Source organism: Procambarus clarkii, chromosome 58 (assembly GCF_040958095.1).
Source record: "Procambarus clarkii isolate CNS0578487 chromosome 58, FALCON_Pclarkii_2.0, whole genome shotgun sequence".
Taxonomy (NCBI): Eukaryota; Metazoa; Arthropoda; class Malacostraca; order Decapoda; family Cambaridae; genus Procambarus; species Procambarus clarkii.
This window is the reverse complement of record NC_091207.1, coordinates 16,523,996-16,548,108: the sequence shown is the minus strand read 5'-3', so window position 1 is coordinate 16,548,108 and position 24,113 is coordinate 16,523,996. Positions and strand designations below refer to the sequence as shown.

The 24,113-nt window shown below is 42.6% G+C and overlaps 1 protein-coding gene across 1 annotated transcript in view; it reads right to left on the bottom strand.

Annotated features, from left to right (window-relative positions):
* Positions 1-239: 239 nt before the first annotated feature.
* LOC123767993 (uncharacterized) overlaps positions 240-24,113 on the bottom strand; it is a 60,144-nt gene continuing 36,270 nt past the window's right edge. Inside the window, exon 3 of the mRNA XM_069306753.1 lies at positions 240-385. Within this exon, the coding sequence (XP_069162854.1) occupies positions 240-385 (146 nt within the window). The remainder of the gene's footprint in view (positions 386-24,113) is intronic.

The following is a 24,113-nucleotide window of genomic DNA, read 5'->3' as shown; positions in this document are numbered from 1 at the left end:
CTCCGGGGACTGAATGTTCAGTTAGAACTCACTTGAGACTTCTCACCTTTCCTTGAACCCGCGTCATAAACTGTGTCTAACTACACTGGCACCTAAATTTAATGAATAGGGATTTAAACACTGTTGGTGTGGAAGGATGGGGGGGAACACTGCTGGTGGGGGGTGTGGGTGGGGGTAGGGGGGTGGGGGGGGGAGGCGGGGAACACATTCCCACCTGAAGGCGTAAGACAAAATTAGGTTCATTTAGAATTTCTCTGTTTTTTGTTTTCCTTTTTCTCAAAGTCCTCTCCTCCTTTACTTTCTCTTTCCTCCTTAATTTTCCCTTCTTCTTCAACTCCTTCTCCTTCACTTCCATCCTCCTCCTCCACAACTCTTCCACTGTCACCTTGTTTATATTACAAAGGATATAAGTGTGTAAATTGAGAAGGTTTTGGTTCATTTGTCATTGTTGAACTGGAGAGGACCAAGTGTGTTATGGGGTGGGTAGGGAAGGGTGATGAGGTATGGGGGTGGGTAGGGAAGGGTAAGGGATGGTGGTAGGTTGGAGAGGGTAAGGTAGGGATGAGTTTGAGGGGAGGGGATGCAGCAGTAGGTGTGCTAGAGAGGGTTCTTTAGGTAGTGGGGAGGGGAGAGTTGAAGGTATAGGGAAGGAGAAGGAGTAGGCAGAGGAAAGAAGGTGGGGCAAGTTGGTTATTGTAACATAATTGTTTTATTTTTATTATTATTATTATTATTATTATTATTATTTCTATTGAACACCAAACAAAGCCTCGTTTGGACTCAATGGTCTCATCCTGATTGCATTGTGTCGTTGTCACACCACATTAACGAGGATTCAAGTTGACTGATTTGCCCATTATTTCATCACCTGTAAAAGTCAGTCAATAAACTAGTAGTTAATCAGTAATCCCGTCAGCCAACCGGATAGTTACCTCTTCCTCCCATTTGAAGCGCATCATTTTCGTGATGACGTTGTTGCTGCCGCAGAGCCCGTCTCCTCCGATTTGACTCACCACAATCTTGTCGACTCGATAATGTATTCCTATCCCGTGAATTATATGAATGTTTTGTGTCTTTCGAGCAACTCTGAGTTATGGTGCCAGAAGAATTATTAAACATTCAGTTATTCAGATCAGTCAATCACTCGGTTAGCGTTTATAAAGTCAGTCATATACGGAACCAACCAATCACTCGGCTCAGTCCTTCACTTCTCCAGAGGAAACCGTTATCATCGCGTCCTCGGCTGCACGCTCTGTTTCCTCTACCTTTTTTTTAATTCGTTCAATCTTTCCTGGAGTTTGATTTGCTCTTTTACTCACTCACTCACTCACCTGGGCTGGACGGTAAAGCGACGGTCTCGTTCCATGCAGGTTGGCGTTCAATCCCCGACTGTCCAAGTGGTTGGTCACCATTCATTCCCCTCCCATCCCAAATCCTTATTCTGACCCCCTTCCAAGTGCTATATAGGCGTAATGGCTTGGCGCTTTAGCCTGATAGTTCCCTTCCCTTCACTCACTCACTCACTCTTCCTCACACTACAGGCTTTGGGAGTGCCATCCCTTCGTTCTGCTCTCTCTCTCTCTCTCTCTCTCTCTCTCTCTCTCTCTCTCTCTCTCTCTCTCTCTCTCTCTCTCTCTCTCTCTCTGTCACTCTCTCTGTCACTCTCTCTCTGTCACTCTCTCTCTGTCACTCTCTCTCTCTCTCTCTCTCTCTCTCTCTCTCTCTCTCTCTCTCTCTCTCTCTCTCTCTCTCTCTCTCTCTCTCTCTCTCTCTCTCTCTCTCTCTCTCTCTCTCTGTCTCACACACACACACACACACACACACACACACACACAAACCTCAAACTTTTTCTGCCTTCTTCCTCTCTCTCTCTCTGACCCTCCCCTCTCCTATTGACCTCTGTCTGTCACTTCTATCTCTTATTTTTTCACTCTTATCTAAGCCTTTTCTATGGTCCTCTTAGTCCCATTCTGACCTCTCGTTAGATCCCTTCCCTCTTATAAACCCTTAACACTTAACTCTTTACTTTAACACTTTTAAACCCTTCGTTAACACTTAACTCCCTCAGGATTTTACCACTTAGTGCTGTATCACTTATGTCCTTCCAAGTGATAAAATCCTGAGGGAGTTAAGTGTTAATGAATCATTTTTTTATTTTATTTAAAACTTCATTACACAAAAATGGGTAGAACATTGGTTACATGCAAGGTACAAGGCTACCTGTCACGTGCTGTAGAGTTCCTCCAGCTGAACAAATCCACAAGGGCCGTGACGAGGATTCGAACCTGCGTCCGGGAGCATCCCAGACACTGCCTTAATTCTCCAGCTCCTCAGATGGCGGCCAGGAACCATGGATGCAGTGTGCATTTTGCAATTACACATACACACACATATTATATAATTATATATATATATATATATATATATATATATATATAATTATATAATGTATATAATTATATAATTATATAATGTATATAATTATATATATATATATATATATATATATATATATATATAATTATATAATATATATATATATATATATATATATATATATATATATATATATATATATATATATATATATATATATATATATATATATATATATATATATATAATATAATATGCTTTTATGCTGATAAAAATAATTTCGATAAAAATGCTGATAAAAAAAAATCGACAAAATTTATGCTGATAAAATATAAAGTAACACTTAAATAGGAGCAAAAACAAAGGAACCTGCGCATATTCATTTGCATACATGCATAAATCTACATAATATTTATGTAATCGCGAGCATATAGAGGCGGACTGGGCCCGGTACAGCTGTTCTCCACCTGTACTGCTTCACAATCCATCCAACAGGAAAAAAAAATGTCGACCCAAAAAATTATTGAGGGTGAAACTCTCCCAAAGAAGAAAAAAAAGGAAAATGTGTAAGGGTAAAAAATGTTGGTGCTGCTGCTTTTCTAAAAAAAAAAATAAATAAAAGTTGGACCAACAAAAAACTTGGGCTGGACGTCCAACGGCGCCGTAATTAAAGGTGTGAACAATGTTTACTGTAAATCATCACTCATTCAATTACGGCTGTGATTGATAGCGTCCAGGAACAACGTTTTTTTTTTTTTATTTTTTTAGTTTTCATAATTTTGCATTCTCTTCAGTTTATATTATATTTTACATAATATTTTTAAAGTGTCATATGTTCCAATTTTTTCTTATTATTTATAATAATTTTGTGTCATCTGCTGCACAGATTTTGTTTGTTCTCCCTCTCTTCCCTCCCATCTCTATTTTTATCTTTCTCCAAACCCCCTTCACCCAATCTTCCTTCATTTTCTCCTATCTTGGAGGCCAGATGTTAGTCCTTAGCGCCTGGCCTCCAAACTTGGACAAACAGAAATTCTTTCTTAGATATATATATATAGATATATACACGAGCCCGTTATCATGGTAAAGTGATTAGAACTCTCTCTCAAACTACCTGAACAGTTATCTAGTTTTCTAGATATATCTAGATATCTTGATAACTGAAATTTTACTGAATTGGATTCAGTAATATGAAAGAATATTACTGTTCCAATAAAAGTCTACTTGTAAACTGGCAAGTAAACCTTTGTCCTAAACAGAGAATATTTTCAAGTTATAACCTCATTGTATTATAAATTCTTAGTTTAAAATATGAAAAGTCTATGCTTACCTAGTTTTCTTTGAAATGGGTTGAAAAATTTGTTTTTTCTGTAAATAAAATTCAATGGGACCCTCAAATAGTTTTCAATTTAATATTTTATACAGAATAACACACCATATTAGCATACCGAAACCCAACCAAACGTTTATAACCCTTTCCTAACCTAATGATTAATAGGAAGTAGATAATAGCACTAATTATGTAGTGATTTTGATGAGGATTACCTCTAGGGTACCTCCTCGTTGAGGACAGGTTGATACATATATATACATATACATATACAGTTGCATATTGTCCTGGGGACCATTCAGGCTTGTTCGCACATATACATATACATATATATATACTAGTATATTTTGGTAGCAGTCTTTCCTGTAGACATATATTATTAAATATGACCGAAAAAGTAAGATTAATATTATTAATCTTACTTTTTCGGTCATATTTAATAATACATATATATATACATACATAGGAAGAAGGGGAGTGGAGCGGGTGAGAGTAAGACACATGAGAGGAAGAGAAGGACTGAAAAATAATAAGTAGATCATATATCAAAAGGTAGAAAAACCTCAATACCAAATCAACGACATTACACTAATAGGTCACATTTGTAATAGAAGCGACCAATCCGGTTAAAAATTCGACGTATTAGCCCCAAAAAAACAAAGCACCGTAATTTTGACGTTCTTTGTGCATCGGCTTTTGTGCACTTCTAATTAGGCAAATCAGTTGCCTTATTTACGATTCTGACAAAGCAAAACAGTTGCTTTTTTTTACGGAGTGGCAACTCGAGGAGTACGGGCTGAGGACTTCGAGGGAAAATAATGAAAGATGTAAAGTGTGAAGTTTTTTGAAAGAAGTATTTAAGTGGAGAATGAAGAGTGAATGAAGAGTGGTTGGTGAGGTTAATGACACTAGTTCTCCTCGTTACCTTGCCGCTTGTCCTCTTAGACCTGTGAAGTGTCAGCTGTTGAGCTTGGTTAAGGGCCTCGTTCCTCCCCCCCCCTCCCCCCTTGTCACAAGGGGGGGGAGTGAGGAGAATCACAAGGGGGAAGACACAATGAGGGACATACAAGGGGAGAGACAGGGAGGGACAGGGGCAGGGGGCCCTATTCAACACATTTGTGTTGGTTCCTTCTACTTGTGTCTCGTTTAGTTAGGCACTTGTGTCTCGTTTAGTTAGGCACTTGTGTCTCGTTTAGTTAGGTACTTGTGTCTCGTTTAGTTAGGTACTTATGTCTCGTTTAGTTAGGCACTTGTGTCTCGTTTAGTTAGGTACTTGTGTCTCGTTTAGTTAGGCACTTGTGTCTCGTTTAGTTAGGTACTTGTGTCTCGTTTAGTTAGGTACTTGTGTCTCGTTTAGTTAGGTACTTGTGTCTCGTTTAGTTAGGCACTTGTGTCTCGTTTAGTTAGGTACTTGTGTCTCGTTTAGTTAGGTACTTGTGTCTCGTTTAGTTAGGCACTTGTGTCTCGTTTAGTTAGGTACTTGTGTCTCGTTTAGTTAGGTACTTGTGTCTCGTTTAGTTAGGTACTTGTGTCTCGTTTAGTTAGGTACTTGTGTCTCGTTTAGTTAGGCACTTAAGTCTCGTTTAGTTAGGTACTTGTGTCTCGTTTAGTTAGGTACTTGTGTCTCGTTTAGTTAGGCACTTGTGTCTCGTTTAGTTAGGTACTTGTGTCTCGTTTAGTTAGGCACTTGTGTCTCGTTTAGTTAGGTACTTGTGTCTCGTTTAGTTAGGTACTTGTGTCTCGTTTAGTTAGGTACTTGTGTCTCGTTTAGTTAGGTACTTGTGTCTCGTTTAGTTAGGTACTTGTGTCTCGTTTAGTTAGGTACTTGTGTCTCGTTTAGTTAGGCACTTGTGTCTCGTTTAGTTAGGTACTTGTGTCTCGTTTAGTTAGGTACTTGTGTCTCGTTTAGTTAGGCACTTGTGTCTCGTTTAGTTAGGTACTTGTGTCTCGTTTAGTTAGGTACTTGTGTCTCGTTTAGTTAGGCACTTGTGTCTCGTTTAGTTAGGTACTTGTGTCTCGTTTAGTTAGGTACTTGTGTCTCGTTTAGTTAGGCACTTGTGTCTCGTTTAGTTAGGTACTTGTGTCTCGTTTAGTTAGGTACTTGTGTCTCGTTTAGTTAGGTACTTGTGTCTCGTTTAGTTAGGCACTTGTGTCTCGTTTAGTTAGGTACTTGTGTCTCGTTTAGTTAGGTACTTGTGTCTCGTTTAGTTAGGCACTTGTCACTCGTTTCCTTACACACCTGTCTTCATTGTGTAGTGCTTCCAAGGAAATATCTATTTATAAATTTATAAACCAATATATACAGGAATGTTATTGGAAAAGTGTTTATTTTTTTTTGCCTGTACGTTAAGAATGCTTTTACCAATGTTGGGATTGAGCAGAAGACAAAGTGCTGGCGGGGAGGGGGATGAGGGGATGTCCAGAGGGGTTCGAACCAGTCAAGGGAATGGTTAGTTTTCTGGTATTGTGACATAAGTTGCATCCTGGTTTCAAGTGGGTTGGGTGTTGCGCATGGAACCCCCCCCCCCCTCCTTGAAAGCCGCAACACACAGAGGTTTGTGAGTTGTGTTATTCCCCGCTGGCGGGGGTTTGAGAACTAGTTGTGATGGAGAAGGCCCTCTGATTATTATGAGATTATGAGAGACGTTTATCTCGAGATGTTTCAACGGAGATATATTTCGAAAGATGTTTCAACAGATCTGTATTTCGAAAGATGTTTCAATAGATCTTTATTTCGAAAGATGTGTCAACAGAGATATATTTCGAAAGATGTTTCAACAGATCTGTATTTCGAAATATGTTTCAACAGATATATATTTCGAAAGATGTTTCAACAGATCTGTATTTCGAAAGATGTTTCAATAGATCTTTGTTTCGAAAGATGTTTCAACAGATATATATTTCGAAAGATGTTTCAACAGATCTGTATTTCGAAAGATGTTTTAACGGAGATATATTTCGAAAGATGTGTCAACAGAGATATATTTCGAAAGATGTTTTAACAGATCTCTAATTCGAAAGATGTTTCAACAGATCTGTATTTCGAAAGATGGTTCAACAGATCTGTATTTCGAAAGATGTTTCAACAGATCTGTATTTCGAAAGATGGTTCAACAGATCTGTATTTCGAAAGATGGTTCAACAGATCTGTATTTCGAAAGATGGTTCAACAGATCTGTATTTCGAAAGATGGTTCAACAGATCTGTATTTCGAAAGATGTGTCAACAGATCTGTATTGCTGACGATAGCTTGTATGCCTGAGGCGTCACCTCTATAATTCTACAACGACCGATTATATTTCTTCACGAAAATAAATTTATATTCATGGTTTAAAAACATATAACAGCTCTATATATCCCTTATATATATATATATATATCCTAGAATTCCCCATTTTTTCCCCTCGTTCTGATTAGATTTTTTGTAACATATTCGTTTCCGTTTTGGAGTGTGAAGAAAAATGGATTGAAAAGGCGAATATGCAAGTGACAGGGGACAGACAGGCGAGGGTTGTTAGCCCCTCCCGTCACGCTCCTCTAAGGGCACTGTCAATGGCCCGTCACTTTTCCTTTGGTACGGTAGTATAGTGAGAGATATAGTGATGAAGGGCTACGGTGACACTTTGCCTCACTCAACGTGCCATCATGCTTCGCTAAAAGTGACTTTATTCCCTGAAAGTGATGTCATTAGTAATAGTGATGTCATTATTCAGTAATAGTGATGTAATTATTCAGTGATAGTGTTGTTCATTATTCAGTGATAGTGTTGTTCATTAGTCAGTGATAGTGTTGTTCATTAGTCAGTGATAGTGTTGTTCATTATTTAGAGATAGAGATGTCATTATTTAATGATAGTGAGGCAATTATTCAGTGATAGTGATGTCACTATGTCAGGTGTGCAGGTGACGTAACGGTGAGATAGAGAAATAATGGAGGAGGAGAAGTCATCTTGGAGGTATTTGCTCATCAAGACATCCAATTACAATTATTTTTACCCTGAGACAAGCTCCTATAACAGACCCTGGAGACCTCTCTTATCTTGATATAATAAAATGAATTGGATAATGTATTAAAAGTGTAATAGATTTACATATAAATCGCTAAACTACCGCCTCCATGGCAGTAGGTGTTATTAAGACTGTCAGGAGCTAATCACCTCCAACTACCCGCCTATTGTTTCACGCCGGGATGCGAACGGTGCACTCTAGGTGTCTCTTTGGTACAAGTTAACTACCGCTCTTCACTAATTAATGACTCGCAAATTGGGCAATGATGGAGTTGTTTCCTCACAGGGCGCTGTGTTGCGCCTGCCAGTATATGAGACATGTCTTTGATAAAACATGCCTTGTTGTACGGTGTTCCTTGTAGTGAGAGAAGTGATATTCACCCACTACTATGTATGTACGTATGGATATCCGGCCGCTAAACTATATATTGTCCAACTGGCCGTCTATTGTCCAGTAGGATGTCTGGTGGGCAACAAAAGGCTGTCTATTATTCAGCCGACCGTCAATTGTCTTAATCAGTCGACTATTTGGCAGCTGTCTATCACTCAGGTGCTCGGGAGGTTGACACTTCAACCCCTCCTCTGCTACTTGTCAAGTCTTGGAAAAGATCATTTTCTCCCCTGCAAAGGTGAGCAGATGATAGAGACGGAAGCCTCCCGCCCTTCACATGGGAAGCTGGTGATTTCCATCCACTCCTCAATGGATAGGTGCACCGAGTATCATGCGGTCGCTTCCTATTCTTCAACCTGAGTGGGGGTATGGGACTGTGAGACGGTGTCGTCCCACTCAAAGATGAATGTCTGGGAGCCCCTGATCCCATTCCCTTGGGTGGAGGTTTGGGAACCTCCCACTCAAGCATGGAGGGTTGGGATCCCTTCCATCCTCAAAAAAATGGAAGTTTGGAACTTCATAAATCTATTTTAAAAATCTTATTCGCATATAGAACCAGCAGCATGTATTAAGAACAACAAGTAAAGGTGAGATTAATATAGGTTGGCCGCAACTAACTTTCTTTGTTAGTGAAACGCGGCGCCCCATGTCCGTAGACATCATAGCCAATGTTTAAGTCGAAGCATCTCAGCCGTCGCGCCAAGCCAGGTATAGAGCTGCGAGACTCAGTGTTATAAAATGCGCTCGTAAATGATTCCGATGGAATCTGTATTCTGAAAGTGAAACTTCCCAACTCTACGCGGGGCATCAAGATTAGTGGGGGTATGGACACAGGAGGCAATGAGTCACAATATCGTGGCTAAAGTATGTTGACCAGACCACACACTAGAAGGTGAAGGGACGACGACGTTTCGGTCCGTCCTGGACCATTCTCAAGTCGATTGTCTCAATTCTCAAGTCGATATGGACACGTACCCCTCATTGGGGTACGTGGTGTTGGAAGGGAGACTTTACCCATTCCTCCCTCAATGGCGTGAGGGGGGAAGGGGGGTGTTCTGTATCCTCCCTCTCCACATTGGGGGAGGGAGACGGTGGCGTCTCTGTGCTAATGAAGGGTAAACACAATTGATGCTGGCCCCCGCTACCTACACCTCCCCTCTCCTGATACAATTTATTACTCCAATTAAATCCTACCTTTTAAGGGTAATATTTTGTGTTCATCTGGAGTGAGGAGAAGTTGGTGGTAGTGGAGGAGGACGTGCTGGAGGGAGACACTTTGTGGAGTATGTGCTGATATACTTGTATTCACCTATGAGCAAATCCACAAGGGCCGTGATGAGGATTCGAACCTATGTCCGAGATCATCCCAGACGCTGCATTTATCGACTGAGCTACGACGTGTTCTGATGTTCACCTGACGTTATCCTAAGAGAAAATATTAAAGCCATAGAATGGTATCGAACCTGTGTTCCTGGACTCAAGATTCGATCCCATTAAATGACTAATATTTTTTTCATAGATACATAACGTTCTTGTGATTTAATTGAGTTTCTTTCACCCTATGCCCCTGTTACCTAGCAGTACAATAGGTACCTGGGTGTTAGTCAGCTGTCACGGACTGCTTCCTTTGGGTGGAGGCCTGGTCGAGGACCGGGCCGCGGGGACACTAAAGCCCCGAAATCATCTCAAGATAACCTCAAGATAACACCTGCCTCTTGGGTAAGCGAGGTTTAGCCTCTTGGGTAAGCCAGGTGTACACACATGACCTATACAGCTACACAAGACGCGATGTGCTCTCGTTCCAGGCAAATGTTGCTTTAGTGAAGCAAAACGATGATTTAGTTTGATAGACAAATCTTGGCCAGGAAAAAAAATATTGTCTTTATTGTAGAAAACATAAATTAATGTAACAGGATCATTCTAATCTAACCTTTCACACTTAATAACACTATGAAGAACAACAGTGCTGACCCTAATACGTATCTCTTTTAAGACTAATGTGAACGCTTTTACACAAAAAAAAACATTAATAATATTTGATAGAAATGGAAAAAACGAAAACTAAGAAAATGTTAGTGAACGCCCAGAAGCGTATTCTGAACTCAAAGAAAATTCTAAGAAAGGGACTAAGACAAGCTTTCAACACTAATTGTCTGGTATTCACTATTTCCGTGCAAGACCACTTACCTTAAATTCTATAGACGGCTTTTGCCGCTTTGGCGCGGAATTTTCAGTGTTCTTTGTTCCCTAGAGTTGGGGAAGACGAGGGGGACTTTGGGGAGAAAAGGAGGGGGAGTCTGGGGGATGTTAGGGGGGGGGGAAGGGGGGAGGATGAGAACGCATACATGTAAGGATATATAGTGGAGGAGTAGCTGGGAAGAAATGAAGAGAAGGTTGTAGAGAGGTGAAGGAGAGGAAGAGAAGGTGGCGGAAGACATGATAGAAAAGTTAGAAAATGAGATGTAAGGAAAATGAGGATGGTTATTAAGAGAAACCAGAAAAGGTGAGAGTATAATAGAGGAATGTGGGGAGAGGATGATATAATGGACAGCAGTAAAGGCTTGGGATGAACTGGGGAGAGAAAAAGGGTGTGTGAAAATTGCAGAGGAAATAATTGCAGATAATAGGGGGGCAGTAGAAAGAATAAGAGGGATTGGGAAATAATTGGGAATGGGATTTGATTTTAGAAAATAAGAGGAGAAAATGAGATGTAGAAAGCAGAAGTTTGAGGTAAACTAAGTAAAGGAGAGGTAAAATAGTGGGTCAGAAGGATCAGGTATAGAGGGATATATGGGTGAAGATTTTAGGGGATTTGAGAGAGGAGATGAAATTATTGAAAAAGGGAGGGGACAGATGAATTGGAAACTCGAAGGGATACAAGAATAGGAGAGGACAGGGGATAGAAGAACTGGCGATGACACGGAATAGAAAAATATGATAGGGGGCGTTGGGAGACTTTGATTGTGATCAGAGAACCAGAGAAGGAAGGGTAAAGATAGAAGAGGGAACAAGAGGACTGTGAAGAGTAAGAGAGGATTGGAGTGGATAGAAGACAAGTGAAAAAGTTGAGCAAAGTAGCAGATGGAGGGAAAGGGAAATTAAAGAATAAACTGAGCACATTAAGTAATATGGTAGTAATGGTATAGAGAGAGAGGAAGATGCAGGTGTGGATAGAAATAAATAAGGAAGAAGAGATAAGAGAAGATAAGGAGTGTAACAGGGTATCATCTACTGACCCTGCCTAGCACAAGTAACGTGGCCTCTCTCTCCAACCTGTCCTCTTACGAAGAACGTCGCTTTTCGATCGTATGCGTTTTATAAGGCCAAAAATTGTCGTTCTAGAAAATGGAAGCGACTGGCGAAAGTGACGTATTGTCCCGTTTTCTGTTTTGGGTTCTCTGGTAGGTTAGGAGAGGACACTTTAAATTGACAGTTTTCTTGACGATGGAGACCTCAGGAGGACGGGCTACTCTGGGGCATATGCCCACATTTTAGTATGTGACTGACAAGATGGCCGACCTTGTCTGAAACCATAAACAGAACTCTTGCACTTGGCAAGGCATTATCCAGGCACTGTTAGGACAGTGCCTGGATGATGCCTTGATCAGCTGACTCGTGGCACTCACCACATCCGGTGACGTGTATCTTGGATGCCATCTTGGTGCTTTGGTGAAGCTGGAAGCTCAATTAATTTCAAGTTGTTGACCAGACCACACTAGAAAGTGAAGAGACGGCGACGTTTATCACAATCGAGTTGAGAATAGTCCAAGACTGACCGAAACATCGTCGTCTCTTCACATTCTAGTTTTCTAGTTTCCTAGTTTTCACTTTCAGGCACCACGCAGCATGATTTTTCATTACCGCTTCAAAATTAATTCATTAACTTTGTTGACTGCAACAGTCTGCTTTTGTACGTTCAACCAAATTGTTGCTATAAGATTACCATGTTTGGAGGATGGGTTGAAATACATCTGGAGTGCTGGGTAAGGTAACGGAAAAACCTTAATTTATCCTATACTGTTAGTAATGAGCTGGAGAAGCTGAAACTGCAACAGATCCCATCTGGAAGGAAGGTTGTCTCCCTATCCTACGCTGTCTCAAGCTTACGCTGCAGCGGGGATAACCAGGAAGAAAGGAAAGCCATGAAAGCTTATTTAAATTTTTGTTGGAAAGCTAAATTTAACAAAAAAAGAAATGTTGTATTAAATATTAACTGAACTGACGCCCTTTTTGTCTGCTCTGTCTGGGTCTATGGATCTCTCTCTCTCTCTCTCTCTCTCTCTCTCTCTCTCTCTCTCTCTCTCTCTCTCTCTCTCTCTCTCTCTCTCTCTCTCTCTCTCTCTCTCTCTCTCTCTCTCTCTCTCTCTCGCTCACTTCCCACCCTCGCATGCATCCCCATTAAGCTCATACCACGTATAAAAGACACGGAAAATCTGATTAATAGCCAAATGTCAAAGTTGGAAAAGGCCGGCGTTAAAAAATGCAGGGTTGGGTTGGAGTGCTTTCTGGCCTGCACCAATCATCTTAGTGTACTGCGTTTTACTTCGCTCCGGACCCCCCAAAAAAATCATAGTCGAAAAATCTTTCTCCCTCCACCCTATCCAGTCCCCCCTTCATTTGAATATTCAAAAGAAGCTTTGTATTCGAATCAATAATTAATTAGTTGGTAGGAAAAAAATGAAAAACTCAGCTATATGAGGACAATAAATTTTGATTAGTGTGTGTGAGTGAGTGAGTGAGTGAGTGTACTCTTGCATGTATATCAACATATGCAGTTTAGGGTGTGTGAGTGAGTGAGTGAGTGAGTGTACTGTTGCATGTATATCAACATATGCAGTTTAGGGTGAGGATTCGTTTAGGATACTCTTACGTATCCTCTGCATCTTTACCATATCTTTACTATCTTTACTGTACCACCTGTCAAATTCTTCAACAGTTGGCTTCTTTTCAACGGCTCACAGAACGGAGGAAACCGCCCTCAATGACGTAATTGGTAGAAACGTGATCCCTAACGACACTAATCACAAGATATAGTGTCTTATAGTGACTATATAGTGACTATATAGATATAGTCCCTCAAGGCCGTCTGCTACAAGAGTGAGAAGAACACCAAGTTCCTCATGAAGAACTCTCCCGATACCAAACGTTTGGCCTTGAAAGAGGCGAATGTCATCTATGCCTTCACATGCCCACTTGGCGGCTGTCTGCACCAATGATCTCAATGTATAGGCAAGACAACATATCTTTCGAGGCGCCTGACAATGCACAAACGACATGGCACGTGAAAAAACACATAATTTCTACACTAACCAGATCATCACCAGAAATATCCTAACCAACGACTCCGAAATAATCGCCAAATACAACTACAATATAAATTTCGACATCGAAGAAATTCTATATGTTGACCAGACCACACACTAGAAGGTGAAGGGACGACGACGTTTCGGTCCGTCCTGGACCATTCTCAAGTCGATTGTGACTTGACATTCTCAAGTCGACGACCGAAACGTCGTCGTCCCTTCACCTTCTAGTGTGTAGTCTGGTCAACATTCTTCAGCCACGTTATTGTGACTCATCGCCTCCATACTCTATATGCTAAACAAATCTCTATCAACTATTAACAGCCAACTCACAGTCTGGTAAATTCACCCATCATCAAGACCAGCGTAGAATATCCATCACACAGTGTAAATATATATATATATAAAGTTTGTGTATATTATATTAAATAAGGGAGAGTTACGGAAGCATAGGAGTGAATGAATGAGGCAGTTGGAGGGTGAGGAAGAGGTAGCGGGTATGGGCGTGATGTTTACAGTATCTGGCTATAACTAATGATAGTTCTTGCATGTGATAAATTATTCACTCACACTTCAAGCGTAAAACTTTCCCTCTCCTTCACCGACCCTCCCTAGCTCGTGGTTATTGTGGTGGCTCGTTTCCTTTATATATATATATATATATATATATATATATATATATATATATATATATATATATATATATATATATATATATATATATATATATAATCACATTTCAACGCGTTTTCAGCCATCAGTACAGGTCTTCCTCAGAGCATGATAGTGTACTGGAATTCACTGCACTTCACTACTGACTTCCAGTACATAATACCTAATTAAAATTCGAGATAAAATAATTGTTCACATGATAAAAATACGTTTTAGATCTCCGGGATGCAGTGAATACGTTAAGAAAAGCCTCGTAATGCTGCGAAGTGGCTCTGAAAAATCTCGAGTTATGACATCCAGTTTCTTGAGCACAAAATTCCCAGTTCTTTACTGTCTTTACCTCATGATATAATCAAATGTCAGGTATTGCAGTTTGTGAATTAAAATATAATTTTTAGTCACCTGTAAATGTCATTTTTTTAATTTATTTAGTCTCAAAATAAGATTAGGTTTTATGATTGAGGATTCTGATGCTATCTTCACGCCAGTGGATAAGACTCGAAAATTAAAATTGTTATCATAAAAATCAGTAAGTGAAGATCAGTTTACCTTGACATTATTGGAAATTGACTTCTTTTTTGTTGCTGCATCAAGCTTAGTTGCTTTTCTTTGTTGCTGCATCATGGCTCAGTTGCTTATCTCTGTTGCAACATCATGCTTAGTTGCTCTTGGATTAGCTTTATCTAGGTAGTGAGAAGGTTGGTGGCCTGTATATGTCCCAGGCTGCTGGTAGTGTTCTTCAGTCTTGGTGGCGTCTGGTATGACTCTTGATCTGATTGAGCTCCAGGTTGTATGGCTCTTAATCTGATTAAGCTCCAGGTGGTATGGCTCTTGATCTGATTGAGCTCCAGGTTGTATGGCTCTTGATCTGATTAAGCTCCAGGTTGTATGGCTCTTGATCTGATTAAGCTCCAGGTTGTATGGCTCTTGATCTGATTAAGCTCCAGGTTGTATGACTCTTGATCTGATTGAGCTCCAGGTTGTATGACTCTTGATCTGATTGAGTTCCAGGTTGTATGACTCTTGATCTGATTAAGCTCCAGGTGGTATGGCTCTTGATCTGATTGAGCTCCAGGTTGTATGACTCTTGATCTGATTAAGCTCCAGGTGGTATGGCTCTTGATCTGATTGAGCTCCAGGTTGTATGACTCTTGATCTGATTGAGCTCCAGGTTGTATGACTGTTGATCTGATTGAGCTCCAGGTTGTATGACTCTTGAGCTGATTGAGCTCCAGGTTGTATGACTCTTGATCTGATTAAGCTCCAGGTTGTATGGCTCTTGATCTGATTGAGCTCCAGGTTGTATGACTCTTGATCTGATTGAGCTCCAGGTGGTATGACTCTTGATCTGATTGAGCTCCAGGTTGTATGGCTCTTGATCTGATTGAGCTCCAGGTTGTATGACTCTTGATCTGATTAAGCTCCAGGTTGTATGGCTCTTGATCTGATTGAGCTCCAGGTTGTATGACTCTTGATCTGATTGAGCTCCAGGTGGTATGACTCTTGATCTGATTGAGCTCCAGGTGGTATGACTCTTGATCTGATTGAGCTCCAGGTGGTATGACTCTTGATCTGATTGAGCTCCAGGTGGTATGACTCTTGATCTGATTGAGCTCTAGGTGGTATGGCTCTTGTTCTGATTGAGCTCTAAGTGGTATGACTCTTGATCTGATTGAGCTCCAGGTGGTATGGCTCTTGATCTGATTAAGCTCTTAAGTGGTATGACTCTTGATCTGATTAAGCTCCAGATGGTATGACTCTTCATGTGATTGAGCTCTTAGTGGTATGATTCTAGTTCTGAATGAGCCATCAATATAGTGACTATGAGGACGTAGCCGTAGTCTGAGGAGCTCCTCAGGCTACAGCTACGTCTTGGAGGTGTAGTGAGACATGTAGCCCCGTAGCTGTTGCTGGTTGAGTCACAACTCCGCCGTAGCGGTAACATGTTTGGTGCTGTGAAATAGATTTATTTGTGTAACGTATCGTTGACCTGTTAATGCTGAGTGGAGCGAGCAACCATGACTCCTGGGTCGTGAAGTACACGTACCTGATGGGCCATTGAGGCATCTCCAGCCTGGTATAACTACCTGATGGGCCATTGAGGCATCTCCAGCCTGGTATAACTACCTGATGGGCCATTGAGGCATCTCCAGCCTGGTATAACTACCTGATGGGCCATTGAGGCATCTCCAGCCTGGTATAACTACCTGATGGGCCATTGAGGCATCTCCAGCCTGGTATAACTACCTGATGGGCCATTGAGGCATCTCCAGCCTGGTATAACTACCTGATGGGCCATTGAGGCATCTCCAGTCTGGTATAACTACCTGATGGGCCATTGAGGCATCTCCAGCCTGGTATAACTACCTGATGGGCCACAGAGACTAGAGAGTGTACCTGAACCAATGGTTTCATAAATATGCGCTATTATAAGGCGCTATCCTTCTCCCCTCTCTCTCCATCTCTCCCTATGCCTGTTTCTCCTTCCCTCTCTCTATCTCTCCCTATCCTTGCATAACCCTTCCACTGAATCATCGCCTCTGTATCTGTGTGTAAATTATAGATCCTTTCAACATCCAGCAGCTTGCCAACCTTCTCCTCGTCCCCATTCTAGCTTCCCTCTCCTTATGTCTTCTATCCTCACATCCCCATCTCTCTCAGCTATACCCTATCCTCGCTACTCTCCCCATTTCTCCACCTCCTTTCCCTCTCTCTCTCTCTCCCAGTCACTCTCTTCCATTTCCCCCCCCAGCTTTTCCTGTCCCATGAACTCCCATGCAAATGCCAGCTTCAATTATCACGGTGCTATAATTTAGTTCCCTTCCTTCTATCTCCTTCCTTCCTTGCATCCCCTTCTCTCCTTCTATCTCCCTCCCTCCCTTCCTCCCTCTCTCCACAACAGCTGTATACAGGAGACGGAGGTCTGTAAATGATAAAGTATCTCGATCAATTCCTCTCCCTCTACCCCTGTGATTGATGGTTCAAGGCATAACTGAGTGACAGCAACATATAAGAATTGTAAAGATACGCTTATATCTCCCACTGGCGGCGGTGAGGGGTGAGGGAGGAAGGGTGAGGGAGGAAGGGTGAGGGAGGGGGAGGGAGAACAGGGTGTGGGGAGCATAGGGTGAGAGGGGGAGAAGAACGGGGTGAGGTGAAGGGGGAGGAAAGGGTATTAAGAAATGGCGTGAAGGGTGAGGGGAGAGGAGGGAAAAGTGTATTTGGGGTTGAGAGGGGTTGAGGGTTTGATTAATGGAAGAGGGAAGGGGCGGAGGTGAGAGTGAGGGAGAGAGGTAAGACGGGTGGGAAAGGTGGGGGTAGTAAGGGAAAGATTTATAGGTATGAATAAGTGGAAAAGGAGCCGGGGAAAGGAAAGAGCTGGAGTGAGTTGAAGGCGTAGGAGCTTTAGAGAAGAGGAGGTGGCTATGAAGCAATAGAGAAGGAAGAAAGAGAAGTGATAATGAGTGATGGTAGTGAGGAAATAATTATGAGAATACAAGAAGATGGAAAGGGGGCGGGGGTGATGGGGAAAATAGCAAGCAGGGAGCAGGAGAAAGTGAAGATCAATACGTAGGACAAGGAAAAGGGAAGATCAGCAGATAGATATGAGAGATAAGTGATAAACAAGGAAAAATCAGTAGATACAAGGAAGGAACACGCAGGTAAGGTAAAAAAAAACATTCAGTAGGTAGGGAAGGGAGAAAATAGATTAATGGAAGGGGGTATGGAATAGGCTGAAGAGAAGGATATAAAGTGTTTTCCGTTCCACATTATGGTCTCTATGGCAATGGAGATGGATTGGGGGCCCAAATGAAAGCTTCTCCAGTATGGCGGAGTTCATTTGTCCCGTTATTGTGATCCATAATCAGCAATAGGCGCAGGAAAAGGCCTTCCATCGGTCTGCTGCCCTCTGAGAGGTTCCCACCGGTAATGAGTCTGGTGGGGTGGTTGTTGTGGTTGTTGGGGGGGGTTGTGAGGAGGGGTGGTTGTTGCTGTAAAGGGGGGCTGTTGTAGGGTTGTTATTGCTGTGATGGAAGGTTCATTGTTGTGTTTTTTGTTGTTGTAGCGGGATTGTTGTTGTGGTAATTGTGTCGAGGGCTGTTGAGGGGGTGGTTGTATGTGGGAGTTTCAGTGGTGGAATTGTTGCAGTGTTGTGGGAGTTGTGGCAACCTTGGGATTGTTTATATATTGTCATCCCCTTGTATGGCACTGGAGGGAGCAAGGCACGGTGCCAGGTGGTAATGACAGTAGCACCATTAACAGCTACAGTTAAACTACCCAAATATACTTGTGATGGTTTACAATAATAAATCAAATTTGGTTGATTGTAAACAGAAAAATTGGTCCATGCTGAAGAATATAGATCGATAACGAGTATTGGTTAGCTTCCATGTACTTGATTCAACTAAACTAAACTCAAAAGATTAAAAAGTGGCAATTTCTGAAATGTAACACTTCAGATTTGGGATTTGGGAAATGGACAGAGGGGGAAGGAATGGTGCCCAACCACTTGTGGACGGTCGGGGATTGAACGTTGATCTGCATGAAGCGAGTGACCTTTGACCAAGGCAGCTGTGTAGCCACAGGCGTACCAAAAAAGCAAATAGAATACCAGGGTCAACCTATTATAGGGTGGGCATCGATTCCCTTGAGAAAATCCAACGTGGGTTAGTCAGACGAGATCTGGTAGACTGCCCCTCCTTCTCTCTGCCTCCTTCTCTCTGCCTCCTTCTCTCTCTGCCTCCTTCTCTCTGCCTCCTTCTCTCTCTGCCTCCTTCTCTCTCTGCCTCCCTCTCTCTATGCCTCCCTCTCTCTATGCCTCCCTCTCTCTATGCCTCCCTCTCCCTCTAAACCTGTAAGTCACGCAAGATAAAAATGAAATCAAAATCCATGCTTCCATCACTTCCGGGTGACAGGGAGATATTCTTTTATGGCAGGGTGCCGTCATGCCCCCTGTCACCCGTCACAGGGGGAAGGCGACAGTTGGAGAGAGAGAGAGAGAGAGAGAGAGAGAGAGAGAGAGAGAGAGAGAGAGAGAGAGAGAGAGAGAGAGAGAGAGAGAGAGAGAGAGAGAGAGAGGACGGCGCGGGGATAGGTCAAAGATGAAACAATTTGTTTCGTTCAGTTCCTTAAATTTGTCACTGGGAATGTGGTAGGGAATGATGGTGCAGGAGTGTGGTGAGGGTGGTGTTATGAGGCTGATGGCGTGGTGAGGATGCTTGTGTGGTGAGGGGGTTGTGGTGGGGTGGTTGTGTGGAGGTGTTGGTTGTGGCATGTTAAGTGTGGCAGAGTTATAAGGGCAGGGGGTGTAGAGGGCTTGGGTGGGCTCTCTTGTTGTCTCTTGTGGTGTTCTTTTGAAGTGTTTTGTTGCTGTCTGCTGGTGCTGTCTGCTGGTGCTGTCTGCTGGTGCTCTCTGCTGGTGCTGTCTGCTGGTGCTGTCTGCTGGTGCTCTCTGCTGGTGCTGTCTGCTGGTGCTGTCTGCTGGTGCTGTCTGCTGGTGCTCTCTGCTGGTGCTGTCTGCTGGTGCTGTCTGCTGGTGCTCTCTGCTGGTGCTCTCTGCTGGTGCTGTCTGCTGGTGCTGTGTGATGGTGCTGTCTGCTGGTGCTCTCTGCTGGTGCTCTCTGCTGGTGCTCTCTGCTGGTGCTGTCTGCTGGTGCTGTGTGCTGGTGCTGTCTGCTGGTGCTCTCTGCTGGTGCTGTCTGCTGGTGCTGTCTGCTGGTGCTGTCTGCTGGTGCTGTCTGCTGTTGTTGTCTGCTGTTGTCTGCTGGTGCTGTCTGCTGGTGCTGTCTGCTGGTGCTGGTGCTGTCTGCTGGTGCTGTGTGCTGGTGCTGTCTGCTGGTGCTGTCTGCTGGTGCTGGTGCTGTCTGCTGGTGCTGTCTGCTGGTGCTGGTGCTGTCTGCTGGTGCTGTCTGCTGTTGTTGTGTGCTGGTGCTGTGTGCTGGTGCTGTCTGCTGGTGCTGTCTGCTGGTGCTGTCTGCTGGTGCTGTCTGCTGGTGCTGGTGCTATCTGCTGGTGCTGTCTGCTGTTGTTGTCTGCTGTTGTCTGCTGGTGCTGTCTGCTGGTGCTGTCTGCTGGTGCTCTCTGCTGGTGCTCTCTGCTGGTGCTCTCTGCTGGTGCTCTCTGCTGGTGCTCTCTGCTGGTGCTGTCTGCTGGTGCTCTCTGCTGGTGCTCTCTGCTGGTGCTGTCTGCTGGTGCTCTCTGCTGGTGCTGTCTGCTGGTGCTGTCTGCTGGTGGTGTCTGCTGTTGGAGCGTGCTCACGGCAGCGACATCAGAGTCGGAGTTGAGAGAAACAATGAATGAATGAATATGGAATACGACTGTGGGAAATAAAATGCACCAGGAAGGGGGGAAGGGGGAGGGGAAGGGAAGGGAAAAAAGTGAGGGGTGGGAATAGAAAGCAAACTGTACATGGAGGCAAAATCTAGTAAAAGTAACGAGGGGAAACATTTTAAGGAAAAAAAACACAGTTCGGGTGAGGGAAATAGAAAATGGAGAAGTGAATGAAAATGGGAGCCTGGTAGGTGAGAAAGAAAACGCATTAGGTATTGCCATATTAGAGTGAACAATGATGCCGTTGTTGATAAGAAAGTGAAAAAGCATTGATGGGAGTATGTACTTACCTAGTTGTGCTTGCGGGGGTTGAGCTCTGGCTCTTTGGTCCCGCCGCTCAACTGTCAATCAACAGGTGTACACGTTCCTGAGCCTATGGGCTCAGGAACCTGTAGATATGGGCTCTATCATATCTACACTTGAAGCTGTGTATGGAGTCAGCCTACACCGTATCACTTCCTAATGCATTCCATTTGTCGACTACTCTGACACTGAAAAAAATCTTTCTAACGTCTCTATGGCTCATTTGGGCACTCAATTTCCACCAGTGTCCCTTAGTGCGTGTGTCCCTTGTGTTAAATAGTCTGTCTTTATCTACCCTATCAATTCCTCTGAGAATCTTGTATGTGGTGATCATGTCCCCTCTAATTCTTCTGTCTCCCAGTGACGTGAGGTTTAATTCTCGTAGTCTCTCCTCGTAGCTCATGGCCCTCAGTTCAGGTTCTAGTCTGGTGGCAAACCTTTGAACCTTTTCCAGTTTAGTCCAGTGTATGTGTGTGTGTGTGTGTGTGTGTGTGTGTGTGTGTGTGTGTGTGTGTGTGTGTGTGTGTGTGTGTGTGTGTGTGTGTGTGTGTGTGTGTGTGCGCGCGCGTATATGCAGCCCATCCTCCGAATAGACAGTACGTTTTAATACTAAATGTGATAAGTACAATCCTGACTATCGGCATAGTACATAAATACACTTAATCGTCAGCATCGCACCAAAATATTGTGACTATTAGAGTTTACCTGAAAAGCTGTATAGAACACCACGACCTAACCTAACCTTGGCAGTGTAAGAGGATAAGCACGTAAATAGCATTGATTGCTTCTTCATTACAATTTTATAAAACTAATAAAACAAAACTAAAGTCTTTAAATAAATTATAAAGTAACTCAGGATATGTTCAGATTTTGTATAAAATCTTTATTGTTTAATAAAACTGAAAAATAAATTCATTTTATTTAAAACTTGTGTATATAGAATTGAACACGAAAACTTCAACCTAAAAATTTTGAGTGTATTAACTGAAAAAAAGAATATATAGGGAGCTAAATGTAACAGCACAATTAAGTGTATTTATGTACTATGCAGACAGTCAAGAATGTACTTAATACATGTAGTATTAACACGTACTGTCTATGTGGAGGAAGGGTTGGTATATCAAGTGTAAATAATCAAACTTGATGAACCTAAATATTTAAACAAATTTAGAGGAGGATTTTTCAGTTGTTTATGGTCGACATTTTTTCAGAAAAGCTAAATTTTGCTCCCTCGACAACCCATTTACGGATCTAGTTGAGTCACTTAACAAAGCTTGATGAAAGATGTACAGGTTTCGAAAGTTCTATAAATGTTGAACTTATCCTTATCCTAGCTGTTGGCCTCTAGACCGTATCTACTCGCTGGAGCTGAGGGTTGTTGTTGTTGTTGTTTAAGATTCGCTACCTGGAACAAAAAGTTCCAAGTAGCACGGGCTATGGTGAGCCCGTAGTGTGGCAGAGGGTTCCTAGCAAGTATCTACATGCAGTCTGGGTTCCCTCTGTACTTTCCCACCAAATCTAATTTCCTTACATCATGCCCCCGTAAGCCTAGCCTCCCCAAAACGTTTTCCCAGTAAGACGCACAACGTAATCACGACGAAAGTGATTACGTTCTCTTAAACGTAACCAATAACGTGTCTAGGTTGTGATTGTGGGGACAGACCAATCAGAGCTTCAAAATAAGTATTTACGCGCACAATCAGAGAATAAAACATTATCTCTGCCAGTCAGACATCATGCTGTCTGTCCATAGACACAACTAATCAAAAGTATTATTCTGGCAAACAGTGAACAGTTATTATTTATCCGGCTAATTAGGTAACGAACCAGTCATTCAGCTCATTAGCCCATTTTTAATCAACTATTTAACTAAATAACCTATCACCTGTCCAATTATCTAATCAACCATTTTATCATATACTCACCCATTCGCTCAATGAATACGCAAATTATTCAGTAATTCAATGCACTAACTGCCTAACCTAACAAATATATAGCAATCATTCACTAAACCAGTTCTATGGAGAGCATATATATATATATATATATATATATATATATATATGCTCTCCATAGAACTACTCTCTCCCGCTCTTGGGGCCGGGGTTCGAGTCTCCTAGTGCCCAGGTGATGCAATATATTATATACAATATATGAGCGATTTCCTTGTGTGGTGTTGTATATATAGTGAGTTGAGAAGTGAACATTGTTTCAACGAGGTTAAGTGCAGTTTCGTTCGTGTTATCAAGCGTGTGTGTGTGTGTGTGTGTGTACTCACCTAATTGTACTCACCTAATTGTGCTTGCGGGGGTTGAGCTCTGGCTCTTTGGTCCCGCCTCTCAACCGTCAATCAACTGGTGTACAGATTCCTGAGCCTATTGGGCTCTATCATATCTACATTTGAAACTGTGAATGGAGTCAGCCTCCACCACATCACTTCCTAATGCATTCCATTTGCTAACTACTCTGACACTGAAAAAGTTCTTTCTAACGTCTCTGTGGCTCATTTGGGTACTCAGCTTCCACCTGTGTCCCCTTGTTCGCGTCCCACCAGTGTTGAAAAGTTCATCCTTGTTTACCCGGTCGATTCCCCTGAGGATTTTGTAGGTTGTGATCATGTCCCCCCTTACTCTTCTGTCTTCCAGTGTCGTGAGGTGCATTTCCCGCAGCCTTTCCTCATAACTCATGCCTCTTAGTTCTGGGACTAGTCTAGTAGCATACCTTTGGACTTTTTCCAGCTTCGTCTTGTGCTTGACAAGGTACGGGCTCCATGCTGGGGCCGCATACTCCAGGATTGGTCTTACATATGTGGTGTACAAGATTCTGAATGATTCCTTACACAGGTTCCTGAACGCCGTTCTGATGTTAGCCAGCCTCGCATATGCCGCAGACGTTATTCTCTTTATGTGGGCTTCAGGAGACAGGTTTGGTGTGATATCAACTCCTAGATCTTTCTCTCTGTCTGTTTCATTAAGTACTTCATCTCCTATTCTGTATCCTGTGCCTGGCCTCCTGTTTCCACTGCCTAGTTTCATTACTTTGCATTTACTCGGGTTGAACTTCAACAGCCATTTGTTGGACCATTTGTGTGTGTGTGTGTGTGTGTGTGTGTGTGTGTGTGTGTGTGTGTGTGTGTGGTGGGATAGGTGTAGGTGGGTGTGTGGGTGGATGGGTAGGTGTAATTGAGGGTGGATATGTGTGGATAGATGAATGTCTATAGATGAGTGGGTGGATGAATGCAGTCTTTGTGTGACTTTTATATGATGGAGGATATATGATATATGCTATTAGACATGTGATATATGTTCCCGGACATGAGATATCCTCCAAGACCTGCGATATCCTCCAGAACCTGCGATATCCTCCAAGACCCGCGATACGTAGCATCACCCACATATATTC